Below are 21,471 nucleotides of genomic sequence, written 5' to 3' on the forward strand. Positions count from 1 at the left end.
GGCTGTGGAGCATGGACTGAATGTAGAAAGGGAACTACATGTGTTTTTGGACTAATTGACTATGTCCTTTGCTAATAAATGGGTGAGCACGGCCACAAGTATTGACAACTGCATTAATTGTCCATTTACAGTTAATTATTTATCTGTTTGGGAACTATGAGAAAATGGAGTGTTCTTATGATAATATGTGGAAATAATGTTACTTTATATATGCACTTATTTGCTGATACCTCTACTCTTGATTATGTCAGACATTTTAAAATATGTTTAAATAACCCTACATTATGTATGTAATATACTTTCTCATGGCTCTCTTCTGACCCTTATCGACAAGAATTTTCTATAAATAGTTCATAATTGTATATCCGCTTTCTCCTCCCATCTTCCTTTCCTTATCTCCCACCTGCATGTATCAGCATTTGTATATTACACATGGTACACAGCACATTATATCCATTGTGATCAACGTATAAATACTTTTCTATTTCACCCGTTACTCTTTCGTTAGGTGATTATTAATATGCATATTCATTTTTCTTTCTTTCATATCTACTTGGTATTTGTATAATCCTTTGCTCCTTACTTGCTCTCCATAGGAAATTCCTACACTAATATGGCAGCCACTATGTGTGGTCTTCTATTCTTAGATTAGTTCTCTATACTTATTTGAACTCCGAATGCCACATTATATGCGCTATGCATGTTAGTTACCCCTCACGGCACCGTCAGAATCCGTGCTTAAATGCTCATCTGTATGTCATGCCAGAGCTGAACCAGTCGAGTATTTGCTCTCCTCAGTTTTTGAACAGCTTTCATCATTCTAAGATGGCCGCCGTTACCAATGTGGGTTGTTTGTCCCATTTCTATTACCTATCAGCTTCCATTTAAACCCACTCCGGGAACCGTCCTAAACTCAAATTCCTGACAGCACACAGCCGAAAACACCGGGCGGCAGGAGACGCAGTAAGTAACAAATCCTCCTGTGTGCACTTTTGATACCAGCAATTACCCTAGCGGTTTAAGGTTTTCCTTATGTGACACCAGTTATGCACGCTCTTAAACAAGCGACTTCATGCATAGTGTTAAGGCCTCACTACCATTACCACGGCACTTTGTATGTACCTGCAGAAACAGATGAGTTATGCGGACTCATCATTACCTCACCTCATTTGGCATGTACTATTAAATTGAGTCTTAACTGCGTTATCATATATGCATTTCGTTATGGGTTTTTCCCTCTTTGTGCATTGCCTCCAGTCACTGTTGAATAATCATTTTTTCTGGGTCACGATCTTGGGACGGTCTCATGTGCCTCTGTGAACTTAAAAACTTTTGGCTAAACAAGGGCTAATTTTAATAATGTTTTTACACTACGACTATATAATTCTATTTCCTTTTTTATTAACTTTTGGCTATGATTTATTCACACAATGGTTGTGTGTTTTAGTTTCCAGATACCTGATACGTAATTCTTTGGGGGGGCTGGGCACTTTGTACTCCCTAGTCATTCATCCATTTTTCAAGGACTGGTCTGCGTATGGTTTATATTCTATGGCTACTACCTTATTATGACTTACTGGCCAGAATTTCTCTAGTGTTTGCTCACTTATCATTCATTCCTTTTATCTACAGCACACTGGGCTTATCATGGCCCGTGTCAAATATATTTTCTGATGTACAACTCTGAAGACATGATCTGTTAAAGTTCCACTTGTGCCGACCACCCTACTGGCACCCCTCTTTGGATTACACTACATTTTTGTCTGGCTTTGATAATTAATGAAGCACAACTATAGATGCAATTATAGAATTCTTTTGGACCTTCGAGACACTCATTGGTCAGTACATTATAAAGTGACTCCGATATCTTCTTGTTTCTACTTATTATCGGGAACTAATATCACAAAAACTATTAATAGTGGACTTATTGACTATTCTCTTTCAATCATTTCCTTTTATGGACACTTAAGGTATTCTCTATCCTGACCTCTAGTTACCTATATCTGTCTTTGTATGAACTGTAACTCCCACATTAGGATTTCTACTCACGTACTGGATGCACATTCTACACTATATTTTTTACACATACGACACTTGGTGCAGGCATGTCACTGCCTTATGTTGGGAAGTCACTTTACACAACAGCCAGTGCTCACCATGTACACTTGGTTCATGTACATATGTTACTTTCTATACTCCACAGCCTTGATAAAGTCACTTTGTGACGAAAGACGTGTTGGCTGTCAAGCATAAACAACTGTAATGAAGAACTGTAAGAGAATATGAATTGAATTGAACTTTCACACTTAAAGAAGATCTTGCAACACAAGACGGACTGGTCTGAAAGACTTATGCTATTGACTGTGCTACCCATGTTTGAACAAAGAGAGTGCTTTGGTTGAAATGTTTGAAGTTATTATGTATTCATACATATTTCTACCTGTGGGTAGCAGGGTTGACAACCATATAGCACAGTTGGTAGACACTCTGAAATAAGTGTAATCTACCTAGACACTGTTGGACACCTATGGGAGGGGCATTCATTTTGCCATTGCTACCTTTTCTTTGCTAGCGGTCTATGTCTGGGTACTCCTACTTTTGAAAGTAGGGTAGCAGCACTTGTTGGTGGCATTCCCACTCGTGGACTTGTTGTTGCATCCTGCTAAGGAGATCGGCAAAGTTGTTGTGTGTCCCTGAGAGATGTTTCGCTAGCAGCTGAATGATGTGGCGAATGGCCCAATGCCAGATTGTCTGCAATAGGTGAGACAGTTTGATATAGTGCCTCCCCCGTTTCTGCACTTTGTGCATGGTTGGCATATTGCCTGTGCGTATTAGGACAATATGTTGAAGATGTGAACTGTGAACGCTTTTAGCTATAGGTGAACAGCCAGAACCTCTAGGTAATTGATATGCATAGTGGAATGTTTGGGATCCTAGAGACCTTGGACTGTGATATCCTGAAGGTGAACACTCAACCCTGTCTGAGTTGTGTCCGTTATGAGAATGATCTGGGGAACAGGGTCTATAAAAGGCCGCCCCTTTAACAGGTTTGTTTTGTCCCACCATGCAGACAGCGATGGTATGGCTGTCTACCAATACTAAATCCTCTAGATTACCCTGTCCCTGAAACCAACGGCATGCTAGACATTCCTGAAATGGGCGCATGTGGAGCCAGAAATGTGGCACTATGGCAATGCAAGTGGCCATCATGCCTAAAAGCCTCATGACACATTTTACTGTGACTTGGTGATTAGGGGGGAAATAGGAAAGTTATGTTTCAAAGTTTTCTATCCTTGCTGCATTGGGATAAGCTAACCCTAGTTGTCTGATCAGAACAGCCCTGAGATAGGGTTGGATCTGAAGGGGATGCAGATGCGATTTTTGGAAACTGATATTGAAACCTAGTTGATGAAGCACGTCAATGGTGACTTGAGTGTGATTATAGACATTGTTTGGGAGTGTTGGCTGTGATAAGCCAGTCGGCCAGATATGGGAAGACGTGAATATTTTGTCTGCATAAGTGAGCTGCAACCACTGCTAGATACTTTGTTAACACTCGGGTTTGGGGGCTGTTGTGACTCCAGAGGCAAGTACTTTGAACTGGTAGTGTTGTCCTGCTATTTCAAATTTGAGATATGTGCAATGCACTGGGTGTATGGGAATATGAAAGTAGGCATCCTTTAAATCTAGTGCTGAGAGGAAATCACCTTGTTGAAGCAGTTGCATCACGTTTTGAAGTGTGACCATGTGAAAATTATCTGACAGGATGTAGTGATTCAAAGACCTGAGATCTAGAATAGGCCTTAATGACCCATCCTGATGTTGTTGAGGAACGGATTCTATAGCTCCTTTGCTTAGTAGAGCCTGCCCTTCCTGTTTGAACAGAATGATATGTTCTGGTGAAAGTTTGTGAGTGTGGGAGGGGGGGTGTTTGGAGGTGCAGAAATAAGCCCCAGACAGTAACCATGATGGATAATATCCAACATCCATTGATATGTTGTAGTAGTTTGCCATGTCTGAAAAAAATGTTGAAGACGTCCCCTGGCAGGTGTTAGGTAGTCGGGGGGAGGTGAAGGGAGTCACTGTTTGGAGGCAGTGGAGGAGCCTCTAGGGGAGGGAGTCTTACCACGGCCTGAGGATGAATGAGGTTGTCCGTTTTGATAAGAGGATGAAGTGTCTGTTGTTTTGGAGTCTGACTTATATTGTGGCCTACAAAAAGCCCCACGAGAACCAGTGGTTTGTACGGCGCTCATGGACTTGGCCACTTCATTGTCTTTTTTCATCTTTTCGAGCGCCTGTTAAATCTGCAGGCTGAAAAAGTGTCAAAAGGCACATTGAGTATGGTTTGCTGTACCTCAGGATTGAAGTCAGAAATGCAAAGCCATGCATGCGGGGGAAGAGGACACTGGTGTTGATGCCCCTTGCGGCCGTGTCAGCAGAGTCCAAGGATCAGCGAATAGAATTGTTAGAGATAAGCTGGCCTTCTTTAACAACTTGTTGGCCCTTCTTTTTGTGCTCCTCTATGAGATAATGGAGGAGCTCCACTATTTCGTCCCAGTGGGCACGGTCATACCTAGCAAGCAGGCATTGAGTGTTAGGGATATGCCAATGGTTGGCAGCTTGAGCAGCAACCCACTTTCCAAAGGTGTTAATTAACTTGCTCTCCTTATCAGGAGGCAAAGCAACACTAGCTGCTTGTGAATTGGCTCTCTTCTTAGTATTAGTCACCACTAGGGAATCTGCGGGAATCTGACCTCTACTAAACATGGGGTCTGAGGGAGGGATTTTGTATTTTTTCTCCACACGCGGCACAATAATACATGCTCTTGCAGGATCCTAAAAAAATGTCCTCCGCATGGTTCATCATTCCCTTTAGCATGGGAAGGTATTGTGTGTCCCTCTGGGTTGTAGTGAGGGTTTCAAAGAGGAAGTCATCCTCGATACGCTCTTTATCTAGGTGCACCTGATGATACGTGTTTGCCCTCCCAATGAGCTTCTGAAAGGAGGTAGTATCATCTGGCACGGAAGGTCTGGCTGGATAGATATCTGTGTCAGTGTCGCTCGAAGGGTCAATATTATATTGTGAACATGGGACTGTGTCTTGTTGGAAAGTCACAGTATCGTGCCCTGCTTCCTGAACTTCATAAAAAGAGTAGGGGGAGCCCTGAGATGTACTATCAAGGGGGTTACTCTGAGAATGAATAGGCAAACTGGAAAGTGGTGGTGTATTTGGTGGTGGATAAAAAGACAAAGAAGGGAGTATGTTATCAGAGTCTCTATCCATCCTCTTGTGTTTGGCAGGAGGCATAGAAATGTCGATGCCCTCTTCAAAAGTAAGCTGCCTATTAGAAGGCATCAAAACAAAATCTTTAACCACAACATGTCCAGTCTGTGGTTGGATATGAAGCTATGTTTGTTTAGTATCCAGGTGCTGCTTCATTCTGTGGAGGATAGGCTCAATTGAAGTACTCGGCTCCAAAGGTACAGTGACATTCAGTTTTTTTGGCGCTGAAGTGCTCTTGAATTTTGATCCCAAAACTGTCAGTGCCAAAGCATGCAGTGTTTTTTTTTATGCTGGGGTGGTCGGTGCCAAATGGGAGGCTGAAGCTTTCAGAGCAGAAGCTGGTGGTGTGCAGCTCAGTAACATGATGGCATGCTTAGGCTTACTTTTAGGAGCCAAGCTCGATGGCGGGGCTTCTGAATGAGTCTTTCATGCTGGCCATGGCCCAACGGCAGTGACAGCCCGGTAGCCTTCCCTTCTGTGCAAGTGGTTGTCTTTTGAACTGAGACGGGGACCCGGTATTCACAGTTGGTTGAGCTGGAGGAAGGTCTTGCATTGCAAGAACTGTGTCCACATCTGACTCAGAATCGTCGACCAAAAAGGCCTCCTTCTTGGCAGCCGAGGTCTCTTGTAGCTCCTGCTCTGGCTCCGATATGGTGTCCTGTAGCTTGAAGATGTCTGAAGTCTCCTCAATCTGTCACTGCATCTCACGATGATGGGCCCTTTGATCTCGGTGGGCCTTTATAGATCTTTGTGTGACACCTAGGGCAAAAACAGAAGGGAGTTTGTTCCATTAGAAGTTCATTCTCCTCGAGATGGAACCGAGAAAATGGTGGTCCGAAGGGCCTCTGTCAGAATGCAATGATTCAACGGGTAGTTTCTTCAGGTCCCAGAACACAAAGGATAGGATATATGTATTCAAAAGACAATACAGATGGTGTGGGAGGTATCCCGAAAAGAAGAGTCTGAAAAACAGTCTTGAACCAGCGCTTGGTGAAAATACGACTGGACTCGACAGCAGAAAAAAACAATCTAACATTGGAGTTGATGCCCAAACGCATTACCAGCAAGAGAAGGAGTCACTATACCTCGTGACTCGAAACACTTTTTTGGGGAAAAAACTACCTGCAACCTTGTGGACCCAACACTAGATGGCAGAAGTATGTGGAGCATGTGAACCTACAGCCACACATGCCATCAAACTCTTTTGTTTTTCGGGCACCATTCAATTGTCTAAGTTCTATGTATCTCTTTTGAAGCAGAGCTTAAATATCAGAGCGGTGCCCGCATGAAGAAACTCAAGAGCTTGTCAGAACCTCAAGAGAAAGATCAACCCACGAGCACAGGTAAGTATAGGAAGCAGGCGAGCGCTGTTACCACCTTCAATGTTTAAAAGTACTTGTCTCTTATATTTTTTTCCCCAAGTATCCAGATTGATAAATGCTGCAGCGAGAAGACGCAGACAGAACTGCCGGAAAACCACACCCAGAAACACTGAGGAGTCCGATAGAACAGGTGAGAATCTGGAAGGCAAGATCAGTGGAAGACTGGAACGACAAGCGTTGTTTCCAGTTTTCTCTCAGGCTAAATAGTACCCCCAAACAAGTTGGCCGCTGTCTTGTGAAACTAAGCAAGACTTCGGTCCTCCACTGCAGAAGGATTTGCGTGTTCTCCCACATCACAGATACCCCGTATGGGCGCACACCCTCATTGGTTTCAGACTCAATCTGCTGTCACTGTCCAACACACCAGAGGTAGTTTTGCCCAAGGCTCCACTTAGACAGGCATGACATTGTTACTCTGTAACGCCATTACAGAAGGTGCTACAGAGTAGCATGGGCACTACAGAAGCAGTCAAAAATGGGCAGCAAAGAATCTTTTACACATCAAGGCTTAAAAATTATATATTTTACCAAAGGTAAACGTAAGGCAAAGACCATTGCATATCAAGCACATCTGAGCCAGTCCAAAGGCTTATTCAAGGCACTAATGGAATTGTGGAAGTCTGATATAAGGAAACCTGTTAGCGAAAAGGACTGGGGAAGAATACTGCAGAATGCTTCCGAAATCTCGAGGAACACGCAATCTAGAGTAATAAATTTGTAACATATTCACAGTGCATACCTTATGCCAAAAATAACTAATACAATAAACCTAGATTCACAAGCTAAATGCCGCAGATGCAGGGAAGTTGGCTCAGACCTTTGCCATATAATCTGGAGCTTCTCTGAGATATCAGACTGTAAAGTAAGCACAGATAGTAGCACTGTGAAACACCAGAGAATGTATTTTAGCTCTGTATGCAAAACCAAAAGCCAATAAAGTGACAAGTACATTAAGTGATACTGTCCTAGCCTTAGCAAAACACTAAGTTGCAATGCCCTGGAAAGCCCTTGAATGCTCCAGTCACCATGCCTGGCACTCAGAGATGCTGAAATGGCCAACTGTGAAAGTGCTACACAAAGAAGCGAAATGAAGGGTGAGGAAGTCATACTTTGCTAGGAGCCTTCAACAATATTGTTTTCTCCATACTAAAAACTGGGATAGAATAGAATGACACCCCATAGCGCATACAGGATAGAGCAGGCATAACACATGACAAGTCACAGACCTAATCCAGAAGCAAGAGGGTAGAAGGGTTTATTTACTTGGTAGGGGCCCAGAGAATAAGGAGATTTCAGTACTGGACTCAAAGGACATAGGCATGTAGTAAACCCCCAAAGAGACCTCAAGGTTTATTTTTGGTACAATTGGTGTGTAAATGTTGGGAAGCTAATGCACATGACGGTTGAGTTATATTACTGTATAGGATCGGCCAATCAGATATGGAACTCATATGTAAGCATAATATTGCCTGATGTCAGCAATAAAAAGAGTAGGGGGAAATAAATCTGAGAGCTTTTTCGTAAGCAGATGACTTGAATAACAAGGACTGATCAACCGAACAAAAAAAGGCCAAAAGGACTACTAAACATTTTACAGTGCTCATGACAGAGCCCTGATTGGCCAGAGTTGAAATAAACAGAAAATCAGATAGCTTGGTGTGTGAAGTAGAGCAACAGTCAGAATAAACTGACTTTCAATGCAGACTGAGCTAGAATAACATCACCCACCTCTGGTGGAAAATCAAAAGCTCTCAGTTGATTCCACTCCGTCTCCAAGCAGGAGGTTATACATTGTGGAGGTTCAGATGCAGAATCCTGTCCTGAAACTAGGACAACAGACCCTCCCAAAGAGGCAAACAAATAGGAGTGATTGTGGTCAGACTCAGAAAATAGGCTAACCATGTCCCCTCGAATAACCCCAGATCTTCTGGTACTACGGGAAGACCCAGAAAGCAGCAGAAAGCAGCCCCTGGGAATAAGGGACCGGTGCTATGTCTTAAAATGGGTTTATGGCCGAATCTACTTTTGCCCCATACAGTCTGGCTCATCACAAGAGTTCTCCATCCAGGAAGCCTGGAAATAACCAGAATTCCCAGTAACACACATCCAAAGTGTGGCACTGAAACCGGGGCTAATTTTCATAGCTATAGTGTCTTGGCCGGCTGTCAAGATACACTTAGCCGCAACAAGGCCATCATGTATATTCTAGGCAAAGGGAAAATCCTCGTGGGGGACAGACAAGATCTTGCTCACCATATCCGCGTGTGTAGCGGGCCAAGAAGTACACAGCAGTCAAGGACCAGACAGCAAGACTAGCAAAGAAAAAAATCTATTGTCTAGGTATCTATTGTTTGCACACTCTATCCAGGGGAGCAGTAGGAAAATTATAAGGATTTACCTTGCTCTTGGATGCCTGCATGACTAGGCTCTCAGAGGTTGGGTGCTGTATAGGAAAGAGCACATCCCCCAGTGCAGGTCTTTGACACTTAACAATTGGGTTGGTAGTGGGACAAAAGGAGACTTAAGCCAGCCCTTGTTAAATAGCAGTAAAGTCTCAGATGTTGCTGGCCCATGTAGTAGAATTATCAAGCAACAGATTTGCCTTCGTCTTGTTAGTGGGTGACTGCAAATCCAATACCAATGCAACCCTGTCCAAAGGAAACATGTCCCTGTGTGGTGGCACCCAAAAGGTGAATGTAATGTAGTCTCAGGCCAAGTGTCTAAGTCACTGGCATTCTGAAGGTCAAAGTATAGACCATCATCAGTATAATGAGATGTGGAAAAACATTCTCGTACTCGTCATCATCTTTCTTGTGTGAAATGTGCTAAGGGTAGCACCTTTAGTGGCTCCATTTCATCAAAATTGGAGGGATGATGGAGGCTGATGGTGCCATTTACCAGTATACAGGAGTTCTTGCAAAGTTTTCAGTATCCAATCCAGCATCAGAGGATATCCAAACGGTGTGGAATCTGCACATTTAGGTATCCATAGGAGCTCCAAAATATGCAGTCATTGCAACTTTCATTTGTACAATTAACAAAGAATTAGTATGTTGAACATTTCAGTGTCTTGTGTTTTACATTAACATAGTTACTCAAAGTACCTTGCAATATAGGTCAATGCGCCTCAGAGTGTCAGAAGTGCATGTTCCAGGTCCAGACGTTCTTAAAATTGTTTGAAAACTCTCTCACTTTATGGTTTCCATTGTTCCAGGAGCCTTGGGGTCACTAATCCAAAATAAATAGTGGTGGGACTTAAAGAGGACAACCTCTGCTACTGGGTGGCCCCCAACAGAATTATGTAGCTTCTGTGATGCTCCTGCCCTTCTGGGTGCCCCCTCACCAAATATGCAAATAACTGTTGCCACCTCAATGCCTTCTTTTATTGTCGTTACTTTTCACAAAAAAGCACCCACTGCTGTGATGTCTTTATTTACAAGAATGGGGCACCAAAGGGTATTGCGCTGGAGCCCAAGCATGCGCAATCAGATCGGTTCCTCACCTGCCACTTCTTTTCTTACAGGTGAGGTATTAAGCATTTGTTTTCCTTTAACGCCTCTTTCCTCCTCTATGTATGACTCCAGTTGAGTGTGGGAAGGTAAGAAGCTGTAGTGAGAATCAGAGGTGGCCCACTCATGGGCCACTTCATTGAGGTCCTGGGGCTCCTGGGATCTGGTGTGGATACCAGCTTGTGCAGCCTGACACAATGGACATGTTTGGGGGTGCCATTCTTGTGGTTGGTGGATTCTTCCCAGGGAAATGACTCTCTTGCCAGGGGTGTATTGTTGGATCTGTGGTGGTATCAGTCCCTCAGGACACTGACCATCCCAAGAGTAATAATCAATTAAACACTGAATGTAGTTAGAGAGTATTTTTGGCCCAGCAGCTTTGGGGACCAGCTGGACAAGCTGCACAAGAGTGACCAAGACAAGACTATCTTAGGCTTTAAACTGGGTTTTTGGGTTTCTGCTCCTGATGGTGAGCTCCACCCTCTGTGAATACCAGATTAGGGCCTTTGGGCATCTAAATGGTTGGTATGTTTTTTGGAGTTTGATCAAGACTTCTCTTCTCTTCCTCTGTTGAAGAAGAGCTTTAGGCACCCGCCCTCTTGCCCTTAGCACCTACTAGTTCTTTGTCATACAGCAGCAGCTCTCAAAGCAAACTACAATGTCTTCCGGTACTCCCCCAGTTCCAAAACCATTTGCAGAGCACCTGTGTGCTTTACAGGTCTCCAGGATACGTCTTTCACCTAGCACCTCCGGCCAGAAACAGTGAACATAAGTGCCAGGATATCCTCTTCTCCAGGGTCCTCAGCCACTAATGCCCAACAGATGGAGTGCAAAGGTTACTGTTAGTGCCCTTGGGAAAAGAGTCCACAGAAGCCTAGAAAGTACAGGCTTCATCCATACGGTGGATCCATTCTTCATCTTCTGTAATGGAGGTGGAGGTTTGGAAGGAGGTATCCCCTGCGCTGCATTGTGGGTGTTTTAAAAATGGCTGAATCATGCTGTGGTCTGCAAGATCTGTCCGTGTGTTTTAGCTTCACCCGTAACTGACACTACAAAATTATAAAAGTGGTTAATTTCTTCGAAAATGTCAAAGGGTACCTATAGTGGTCACAGTTCCAGTTTTTTCACTGCCAGAAGGACATGACCAGGCTTATCAGATAATAATCCTATGCAGATTCCTCACGCAACCTCTTCCTCTACAAAGAGAAGACTACTTGTCTAAAAGTAACTTGGAACTATCAGATTGCCGTCAGTTTGTTTATTAACCCAGCCTCGTAAGTCAAAAAGGAATTTCACTATGGATGATTCAAGAAAATATTGGAAAATTCAAAAACATGTGACAAAATGAATATTTTCAGTGCCTGCCTTTTTAAAAATAGGAAAACTCAAGTAATTCAGTTCTCTAGTTTAAACCATTCCAAAATTAATATTTTGGACAATTTTAAACCAAAGTGTAAATAGAGTGAAACACCACATACTTACTCTTTAGTCAAAGGGAAAAAATTGCTTATTTTGGTATGCCTACTTAAGATCAAAATCGTGCAAAGGCCCTAATCAATTTATTCAAGGCCCTATTTTCAACAGTCTTCGTGTGTACTGAAATGCGAATACTGAAACTAAAATGGACCAGGCAGTAGTCTTCCCTCGACACTCTGCACATGGGTGTGCACTTGTTCACTTGTAACCAGAACAGTGTATTTTGTTCCAGCTGAGCAGCAGCAACTCTTATTCTAAAAGGCAGGTGCTGGAGGTTACCACTCAAATCCATTTAAGAGAAGATTGCAGTGGGTGAGCGTGACTCACATGGACAGTCCATATATCAGAGGTTCAAAATAAAAAAATAGCAGGATTGTGTGGGTTAGAACACTTTCTTAGCAACTCACAGTAGCAACAAAGTGGATAGCAGATGCACTGCCTTGACCTGCGTTATCGCAGGAGGGTGTCATTTTAGCACAGTATCCTGATGGCCAGTTGGATGCCTCCAGTGATGTCTTACTTGAAGAGCAATCTTTACTTCTTTCGGATTATCCTGATGGCCATTTGGATGCCTCCAGTGATGTCTTACTTGAAGAGGAATCTTTACTTTTATCGGATTACATTGAGAAACAGTTATTTTAATAGAAGAGGCAGCGAGTTCCAAACTGTTAGACCATGGCATGAGTAGAAATAGGTAATGGTGTATTTTTCATGCAGCTTGGGATTTTCACCCTTGGCTGCATGCCGTTTGTGAAGCTTCAGAACTAAGATTTCTTCAACAGGTATTTAGGGATTCAAAGAAGGGGGCTTTGGAGGCCAGACATGCAGTTGAAGATGCCAGTATGTGGATCTTGAGCCAGTGCACCATTCTCAGTGGTGCGGTTTGTTCGAAACACTTCATGCACGTGATCGGCCTGCAACCTATGTACCAAACACCTTTCAGCTGGGCAAGTTTGGGACGCCACCAAGAGGGGAGTGATACGGTTCCGCAACACTAGTAATAGGTCAGCTTCTAGGGAAATGATATGTTTCATAGAAGACAAAAGTGGTTTTCAGCGCAATTTATCACATTTTTCATTAGCAGATATGCAGTGTGAAGTCCTAGGAACTATGCATAAGGTACAAATGTCTCTATCCAGGGTTTACTTCTAATTTTAGATAAGCAAACAGCATCATAGGACTGTAATATTGGTGTCCAAATTTAATGTGCGAGCTACAAGGACTTAGGTCTTTGTGATCAAGTTTGTTAGCTCAAGGAACCGTTTTGAACACACGAGTTTGTTTTGCAGTTATCGTGATGAAAGTAGTATGGAAATGGGTATACTTACGACCTTTTATTTTTATCTGGTACAAATTACACAGGGGAGGCGTGTTTAAGTTGGAAATTTATTAGGACGTCTCTTCTATTTTGGATGTGATTTTGGTTCAATTTAAGTATTTTTTATCTATGGACATTGTGTTTTTTAGCAATGAGTGGTTGCACGTCAGGTTCTTAAGTTTGATTCTGGTTCCATTAAGCCTCGAGGTCCATTAATTATGTTTGATGACTGATTTATACAGAGATATATTTATTCTTATAGCATCCAGAATGTTCAAACATCAGGAGTAGTCCGTCCTTTAGGGTGGAGGTGCCACTCCCCCCACCTTTTGCCCCTCCATGAAGAGTGGCTGTAAGGCTGAACAAAGGTCAGCCTGACAGCCACTCTTCATTTTCAGATCAGGCAGCCATGAAAGAGACATGCGTGATTTGTGAAGACTCCTGGCTGCCTGAGTTGAACTTTGCTGGCCTGAAGAGGTCACAGCTCCCATGGGCGTGACCTCCTCGGCTCAGCAAAGGTGCCTCGAGGCCCTTCCCCTCGGTGACGAGGGTAGGCATCACCCATTGACTCTGACCTGGGCGCTTCAGGTTTAAGCCCTAAAGCGCCCCGGGCGAGTTTCAATCAGTGACACCTTGTCACTGAGTGGGGTGGGGTCAGCACTCTCACTGACCCCATCCCACTCTGTGACGAAGTTGGGAGTGCTGCCTTCCCTCATTGGCTAACCAAAGGTCAGCCAGCGAGGGAAGGCAGCAGTCCCAACCCTACTGGAACCTCCGAGCTGAAGGTAAGTGTGTGTGTGTGTGTGTGTGATTTTTTAAAATGAATGTTTGGTGCATGCGTGTGTGTTTGAATGTTGATGAGTGTTGTGAATGGATGTGCGTGCATGTGTGTGAATGAATGAGTGTGAGTGTGCTTACCGCCCGCCCCCCCCCTTAAAATTGACGGTTGCCACTGTCAAACATCAAGGTTTTGAGGGCTATTGTTAGTCAGGCATGTTGATGCTTTGGCAAGATTTGGCAACTTTGAATAACTAGTGGTGGGGTTTAAGGGCTCGGATCAAGGTATTGGAATGTGACAGTATGACAGCAGTGGCTCCTCCGCTATGGCAGAGAAGCGTTGCCCCCTGCACCCCCCACCAGCAGAGCAGCAGCTGCAAACTGAAAAATAAAAACGATAATAAACAGTGTTTATTATCGTTTTTATTTTTCAAGTGGCAGTACATGGAGGATGACATGCAGGGAGGAGGAGTGCTGTGCACTCCCCTCAGTGTGCATGTGTATTTGGCCAGCCATCTCAGGACGGCCAAACACACATGCACAATGAGCTGTCTCCAACCCAGCACTGTGTTGCCGGGTTGGAGAGAGCAGGCACAGGCTTCCAGTCTGCCTGGGAGTGCAAAGCCAGGGCGCTCAGGCCAAACCTAACGCTGCCAGCAGCATGAGAGCAGCATTAGGATTGGCCGTAGGGCAGGTTGGGAGTGGAAGCAGAAGAGCGTAGTGGCGGCGATGCGGCGGGTCAGGTAATTTTGTTTTTATTTGTAATGCTGTTGTCTTTGTTTTGTGCCCCTCGCTCCACCACTTTGCCCCGACAGGAGCCGCCCCTGCAGTATGAGAGGGAGTACATGTAGTCTCTGAATCGCTACATGATTTTATGAGAAGTAAAGATAGTTATTGTGGATACCAGACTGTAGTATTAGTAAACTCACATTTCAGGGTAAACATAGAGAAAAACGTTTCTGAAATGTTCACCTTAATATCATTCACTGCAATTAATAGCTTTATTTTGAACATTGTTCCTACGTCTGACAGCCTTTCATCAAATAGTGCTTGATGCTTAACATCTCTATGAAGCATTTTTTTAAAAGGTGATCGTCCATATTTAGATGTGGGGGGATTTGCTGAATGGGACAGTGTGTTAAGTTTGCCATTCCATTTGGCAATTCAAGATCAATACTGGAAAACTTGAAAGACCTTGGGCAATGTATGAATGATTATAAGTTGGACTTAATGGGAACATTAGCCACTGGAAGTGCTTAATAATTTCAGACAAAAAGTCAACATAATATGATGTTCCATTACCCAGTGAAATTCATATTGCAATGTGGCAAACTTCGGAATAACACTTTAAAAGTAGGGCCCGGAGGAGAAGTACAGTGATCTAACCGAAGCTGTGCATGATGTTGCGTGCTTTTACCAAATAAGCCAATATATGGTTTTTTTAAAAGATTGTCATTTGATCAAACAAGTTCAGCAACAATGGGAAGCTTTTTAAGTGCAGCCATTATGATTTTGATGGATCCCAGGGTAGCCACTTAGAGATGCAGTACACGTAGTCTCAGCAAATAAAATTGATCGTCTCATAGTTGACTATTTGGCCAGGTTGGCACTAGCAATAATAGGGAAGTAAGAGGAAAAAACTCTCTTCTAACTCAGGTAACCAAAATCAGTGACTCACATACACTTGAACAAGCAGCTACAAACACCTGCACTTCACAGTCGGAGGGCAGACAAATAGCACAGCTATGACCTATGCTTGCATAAAAAACACATTAGTCCTTATTAAAAAGGGGTATTTATCAGGATTGTAAACATGGTACCAGCATCAACCAAAACATGTATACCTTTGTACAGGAATCCTTCTAAAAAAGTAATGATTTAGGACAAAATTGAAAAAAAAAAAGTTTGCAATCATGCAACAGCAAAATGAAGAATTTACACCATAATTTATAAACCATAAGCCTCAAAATCAGAATTAGCAGTTTTCATTCCACTTGCTCCACTGGAAAACCCACTAACTGAGCAACATTTGCTGCAGTTGTACGTTTAAATAAGCCTTTTGGAAAATGGGTGTTCCCAAGACAACAGCCATCCTCGAAAACGTACTACAGTTTCTGGGAGTCAGAAACATTCCCAAGAACCTTTCCTACCATCTTTGCACCCAGAGGTTCAATATGGAAAAGACAAAGCTAAAATGTGTAAATCAATCAGTTTTTGGACCAACTACTAACCTGTAAGGGTCGAAAGGTGCTGGTGGTGGGTCTGGGCCTCATTCGAAGAGCCATGTTTTGAGGTTCTTTCAAAAGATAGTGAAAGATGAGCTTTGTCTGAAATGCGTGGGCAGGTTGTTCCAGCTCTTGGCTGCGAGGTATGTGAAAGATCTTCCTCTGGCTGTGGTTTTCCAGATGTGTGGGCTGGTAGCTAGCACCTGCTGGGCGGAGCGGAGGGGTCTTGCGGGGTTATGGAAAAAGATGCCATGGTTCAGGGAGGCAGGTCCGATGTTGTGCAGGGCCTTGTAGGTGTGGGTGAGTAGTTTGAAGTTGATTCGCTTCTCTACTGGGAGCCAATGGAGGGTCCTCAGGTTTTGGGATATGTGTTTTTGGTGGGGGAGGTTCAGGACAAGTCTTGCGGCTACATTTTGGATGAGTTGTAGTTTCCTGATGTTCTTTGTTGTGGTGCTTAGAGTGCGTTGCCGTAGTCAAGCTTGCTAGTGACTAGAGCCCGGGTGATTGTTTGCGGCAGTCGACAGGGATCCATTTGAAGTATTTGTGGAACTGACGGAGGGTGTGACAGCAGGAAGAGGTGACTGCATTTACCTGTCCGGTCATTGATAGGGAGGAGTCGAGGATGATTCCTAGGCTGCAGGCGTGGTCAGCCGCAGTAGGTAGTGCGCTGAGCGATGGGTGCCATCAGGAGTCATCCAAGGATGAGATTGAGTTGATGAGCTCAGTCTTGTCCGAGCTGAGCTTGAGGCAGCTCTACCTCATCCAGGCGGCGACGGCTTTCATCCTGGTGTGAAAGTTCCTTTTAGCTTTGTCTGGGTCTTCAGTGAGGGATATGATGAGTTGTGTGTCACTGGCGTATGATGCAATGTTCACTTCGTGGTCTCTGACGATGGCTGCCAGCAGGGCCATGTATATGTTGAAGAATACTGGGCTCAGGGACGATCCATGAGGGATTCTGCAGCTGACGTCTGTTGGTTTGGATGTGAAGAGTGGGAGCCTGATTCTCTGTGTTCTTCCATGGAGGAAGGAGTGAATCCATTGCAAGGCTTTTCCGCAGATTCCTGTGTCGTGGAGTCTGGTGCATAAGGTGCTGTGGGAGACCGTGTTGAAGGCTGCTGAGAGGTCGAGGAGTATGAGTGATGCGGTGTGTCCACGGTCGAGGAGTGTGCGGATGTCATTGGTGGCTGCAAGAAGAGGTGTCTCCATGCTGTGGTTGCTACCGAATCCAGACTCACAGGTATCCAGAGAGCCGTTGTCTTCGAGGAACTGTTGCAGTTGCGAGTTTATGGCTTTTTCCAGGACTTTGGCTGGGTAGGGTAGCAGCGAGATGGGTCGGAAGTTCTTGAGCTCTGATGGGTCGGCTGTGGGTTTCTTCAGGGGGGACTTTGGCGTGTTTCCAATCTTTGGGGAAGGTGGCTGTTGTGATGGAGGAGTTCAGAGTCTTGCGGAATTCAGGGGCGACGGATGCACTGGCTCTGTTGTAGATGTGGAGAGGACAGGGATCTGTTGGAGCTCTGGAGTGATTGCTGTTCATGATGAGTTCAGCCTCCTCTGTGGTGAAAGTGGACCAGCTGTGGATGGTTTGGGTGGGTTCTGGGGGGGCTGGGTCAGTCCTAAGTTCTAATGCTGGGTGGGTTCTGCAGGAGGAAGTTAGGTTCTAAATGGGTTCTAAAAATGCCCCAACTAGCCTTGCCTTTTCTTGAAGTTCGGGGGCATGGATTTTCCCCGTGTGGACAAATGTGTTCCACTTAAAGGATAAAAAAAGACCAAAAAGTAACATGCAAATTTCACATTTCTACGGTATGTACTCTTGTACGATATCAGCACAGAGAACAATCCAAACGAGTAAGTGTATAAGGCTACGAACATTCTTCAGAGTCTATGTTGATTTGAGGCATACTGCCAAGGCAATATTTGTTTATCCAGTATAAATAACAAATGCATATAAGCCCAATGCCTGATTAACCAGTGCGGCAAGAAAGTTTAAATTGGACTGAAAAAAAATGGAGTACCTTCTTCTGCTCTCTCGAAGAGTTTCAGCGCCTACAAAGATCAAAATATACCATTAGTAGCTGGCTTCAAATGTGTATTTGACTCCTAGCCTTCCAGCTATTACAAAACACAATTCAAGATATTTACAGTTTGAAATATTCCTCGATTAGGGCAAGACATGGCATTCCATTTATTCTAAATATATATTTTATTTGCAAAAAGAGCTAGCTACCAGGAAACATTCATAAAATCGAATCTCTAAAACATAAATAAGGTATATTAAGTTAGCAAATCAATGTTAAGTAAGCTGCAACAAAGCTTATACCAAATGTGTTACTTTATATTTCTAAAACGCACATATTTGATTGTTATGCCTTTCAGGACCTCTGAATCTCTGGTGCATTTTTGTCTCCATGTCATCCCATATCCTTGTCCCTAATGTCTGTTACATGATGGCTATTTAGCAGAAGAACAACGGAGTCTCACCATGCCACCACTGCTGTTCCTGTCCACTCGCAGATAACTAATCAATGCTAAGTGGCCAGCAATTAAACCCAATGCCTTTCTACGCTCCAAGGCAAGCCACTGTCCTATGACCCAGGTTTGTTAACTCTCTGTAGTGATATTTGTGTTTTGACCACTGACTTCGTTTCGCACCACCTTGCACTTGGCTTAGCTGTCCACCTTCACATTAGTGGTCACCAGTTACAGACTCCATTTTGTATTCAGCTCCCCAGTTAGACTCCATTTTGTATTCAGCTTAGCCTTAGCTTCACGATCACGTTAAAGGTGCAAGTAGTTTTTCGTACAAAAATGTTATGCAACGTGTTTTTCTATTCTGCGTGTTCTTTTCTCACCGAAGGGCTAGGACAAAACATGGAGGAGTCAGTTAGCAAGATAAGGATGTACTAGACTGATGTTTACGGTAAGCAGGGAACGGTTTAATTTTGGGAAAGACACCTTGGGATTTTGGCCACGTTCCGATGTGTTTCTTTCAAAGCTTACCTAAAATAGCAGCACTGTTTAATACTTCTTGCGCAGCAGGAGGGTTTTTTCCAGAAAGCTCTTTCCTCGTTTGTTTAAAATATATAAGAGACCCAGGTCGACAGTGGGAGATTCAGAGACCTCAATCAGGATTTAGACGTCAAATGCCTGATATATTTCCTGTGAGGGTAAAGATCTCTCTTTCTTGTTGTGGTCAAACCGGGGTCAACGACTTGCTGGCAAGAGAAAGATGAAGCACCAGACAGGTCCTACGGTAATGCATTTCTATAAAGGATTTGCTTTGTATTGTGTATGAATACATATACACCATATGCATATATCAATATAGGTGTTTGTATCCTTGCATGTATATATTTGCTGTTTATAAATTGAAGATTCTTTGTACATGGTCTTACTTCATTGTTGCACATTTTTAAAGTACACTTTTAGAGAGATCTTCAAGGTCTGAGGGTCGCACAGATAACAACAGAGTGTCCAGGAAAGACATGTTTACAGCGCTACTAAAAGATGGTGTCAAGAAAGAACAGATTGATGGGATAGATACCAAAAGCCTGTGGGAAATGTACCGTAAAAGAGGTTTAGATCAAAAGGAAGGCAGCAGAAAGGTAAACAAGCAAGATAACAAGCGTGAAACGCAGAGCCAGTCACAGTTATCAGGGGAAGGAAAAGAAAGGGAGAAAAATGTTTCCTCACGAAAGAGAGAGGAAAACCTGGACAGTGACTGGTTAACTTTTGAGAACAGGGACAGGGGTGAGCCTGCTCGCAAATATGAAAGCATATATCCAGATCTCACTTGGGCAAAAATTGTCAGGTTTAAATCAGACTAGGAAACTGGCCAAGCTCCGGTACAGAGTTGGGCTTGTTGAGATAAGAGACCTCAATCAGGATTTAGATGTTGAATGCCTGATATATTTCCCGTGAGGGTAGAGATGTCTCTTTCTCTTTATATTTGCTGTTTATAGATTGAAGATTCTTTCTACATGGTCTTTCTTCATTGTCGCACTTTTAAAAGCACACTTTTGGCTATACAGGCCTTGCAAAAAGATATAATAAATGTCTTCTTCAGATTAAGAGGTGCATTCCAGAGAATCTTTTCAACTCCTCTCAGTGTGTGTATTTTGGCTCAGTCAGCAGTAAAGCAAAACACTCTCCTAGAGAAAAATAGTTACTCCTGCTCTGGAGGTGTCATAAGTGGCAAACAGACTTTAATAGAGTTCTGGCTCAGGTTGCCTAATGTGCATTTTTCTAAAGTTACTTTTCTGCTTAAATTACCAAAAATCTGATTTCACCATTAAATCACTTTTTAAAAACCACACAGGGGATAACTTTGAAACATTTTCTATCCTTTTCATAAGTAGAGATAGGGAATTCATATTTTAATCACATCTAAGCTTAACTATTAAGTCAGTCTACAAAGCTTACACACTGAAATAGCTTTCGGATTTCTTTTATTTAGTTATGAGGGCACACTGAACCCTTAAATATAGTGTGCTGTATTTTCATATTAATACTCTGCCATGTGGGCTCACAAGGCACACTTTAAGAGTGATTTATGAATATATAGAAATAGGCTTTTTGTGCATGGCACAGTTATTGTTACATGACATATGTCACTGCCAGCATTTAAGATGAAGTCCAACTACAGCACAGTGATGTTCCTGGAATAGACTGACTTTCTGTAATATGTGGCTGGTGCAAATCTACACTACAGCCCACAAACAACATTTAAATTTCCCTGTCATAGGTGCACTTTAGGCACCATTCACAATAGTCTAAGAGGATGGTTATATAGGCTAAATAGAGAGTTCCAATATACAGCACATTTTTAGGGAGGAAGCACAGTCATTTTACTAGTGTTTAACAGTGGTAAGTCGCACAGAGTCCTTAAGCCAGCAAAAATAAAGCCTAAATAATAGGTGAGAAATCTGGGGTGACACTTCAGAAAAGGCAAATTTGCTACAATCTCCTAGAGTTATCATATTTTAATATATTCACGCAAGGTCCACCAACAATTGCACAATTTGAATCTCAAGTGAGCCAACCATTTACAATGGTTTGAAGACAACCTCTGTCAATATCGCACCCTCGCGATTATATTAAAAATTGCAATCCAACAGCACTTTTCTTCCAAGTGATTTTTGGGAAAAAACGTGTGAAAATGTACTTAAACTGAGACACAAATCTGCTTTAAATGTATTAGTAAAGACCCCCAGAATTGCCATATTTGAATTTATGTTAGTGGTTCCTATATTACAGCTCCAGGTAAAATCACCTTCATGTGCTTAAACCAGTACTTGCTACAGCAGCCCTACTTAACCCCCATGCACTTAAAAATAGAGGTTTAGCCTTTTCCTAAGAAGCAGGAAGTCAAAGATTGTTTCATACAGTTTGTGATCCACTACCAACAATCTACAGCTTAACTATACACAGCTGTTCCGTATGTAATGCATGGGATAAAGTACCGCCTGCCGGACATTAGAGGGATCTAATAAGTCAGCGAGGA

At 43.1% G+C, this 21,471-nt stretch overlaps 1 protein-coding gene across 2 annotated transcripts in view; it reads right to left on the minus strand.

Annotated features, from left to right (window-relative positions):
- Positions 1-21,471, minus strand: part of LOC138282643 (regulator of microtubule dynamics protein 1-like) — a 528,856-nt gene that overhangs the window by 76,774 nt on the left and 430,611 nt on the right. For both annotated transcript variants that reach the window (XM_069220437.1, XM_069220438.1), the window contains one exon: positions 17,984-18,014. In XM_069220437.1, coding sequence (XP_069076538.1) covers positions 17,984-18,014 — 31 coding nt within the window. The remainder of the gene's footprint in view (positions 1-17,983; positions 18,015-21,471) is intronic.

This window comes from Pleurodeles waltl, chromosome 2_2 (genome assembly GCF_031143425.1).
Source record: "Pleurodeles waltl isolate 20211129_DDA chromosome 2_2, aPleWal1.hap1.20221129, whole genome shotgun sequence".
NCBI classification, from domain to species: Eukaryota; Metazoa; Chordata; class Amphibia; order Caudata; family Salamandridae; genus Pleurodeles; species Pleurodeles waltl.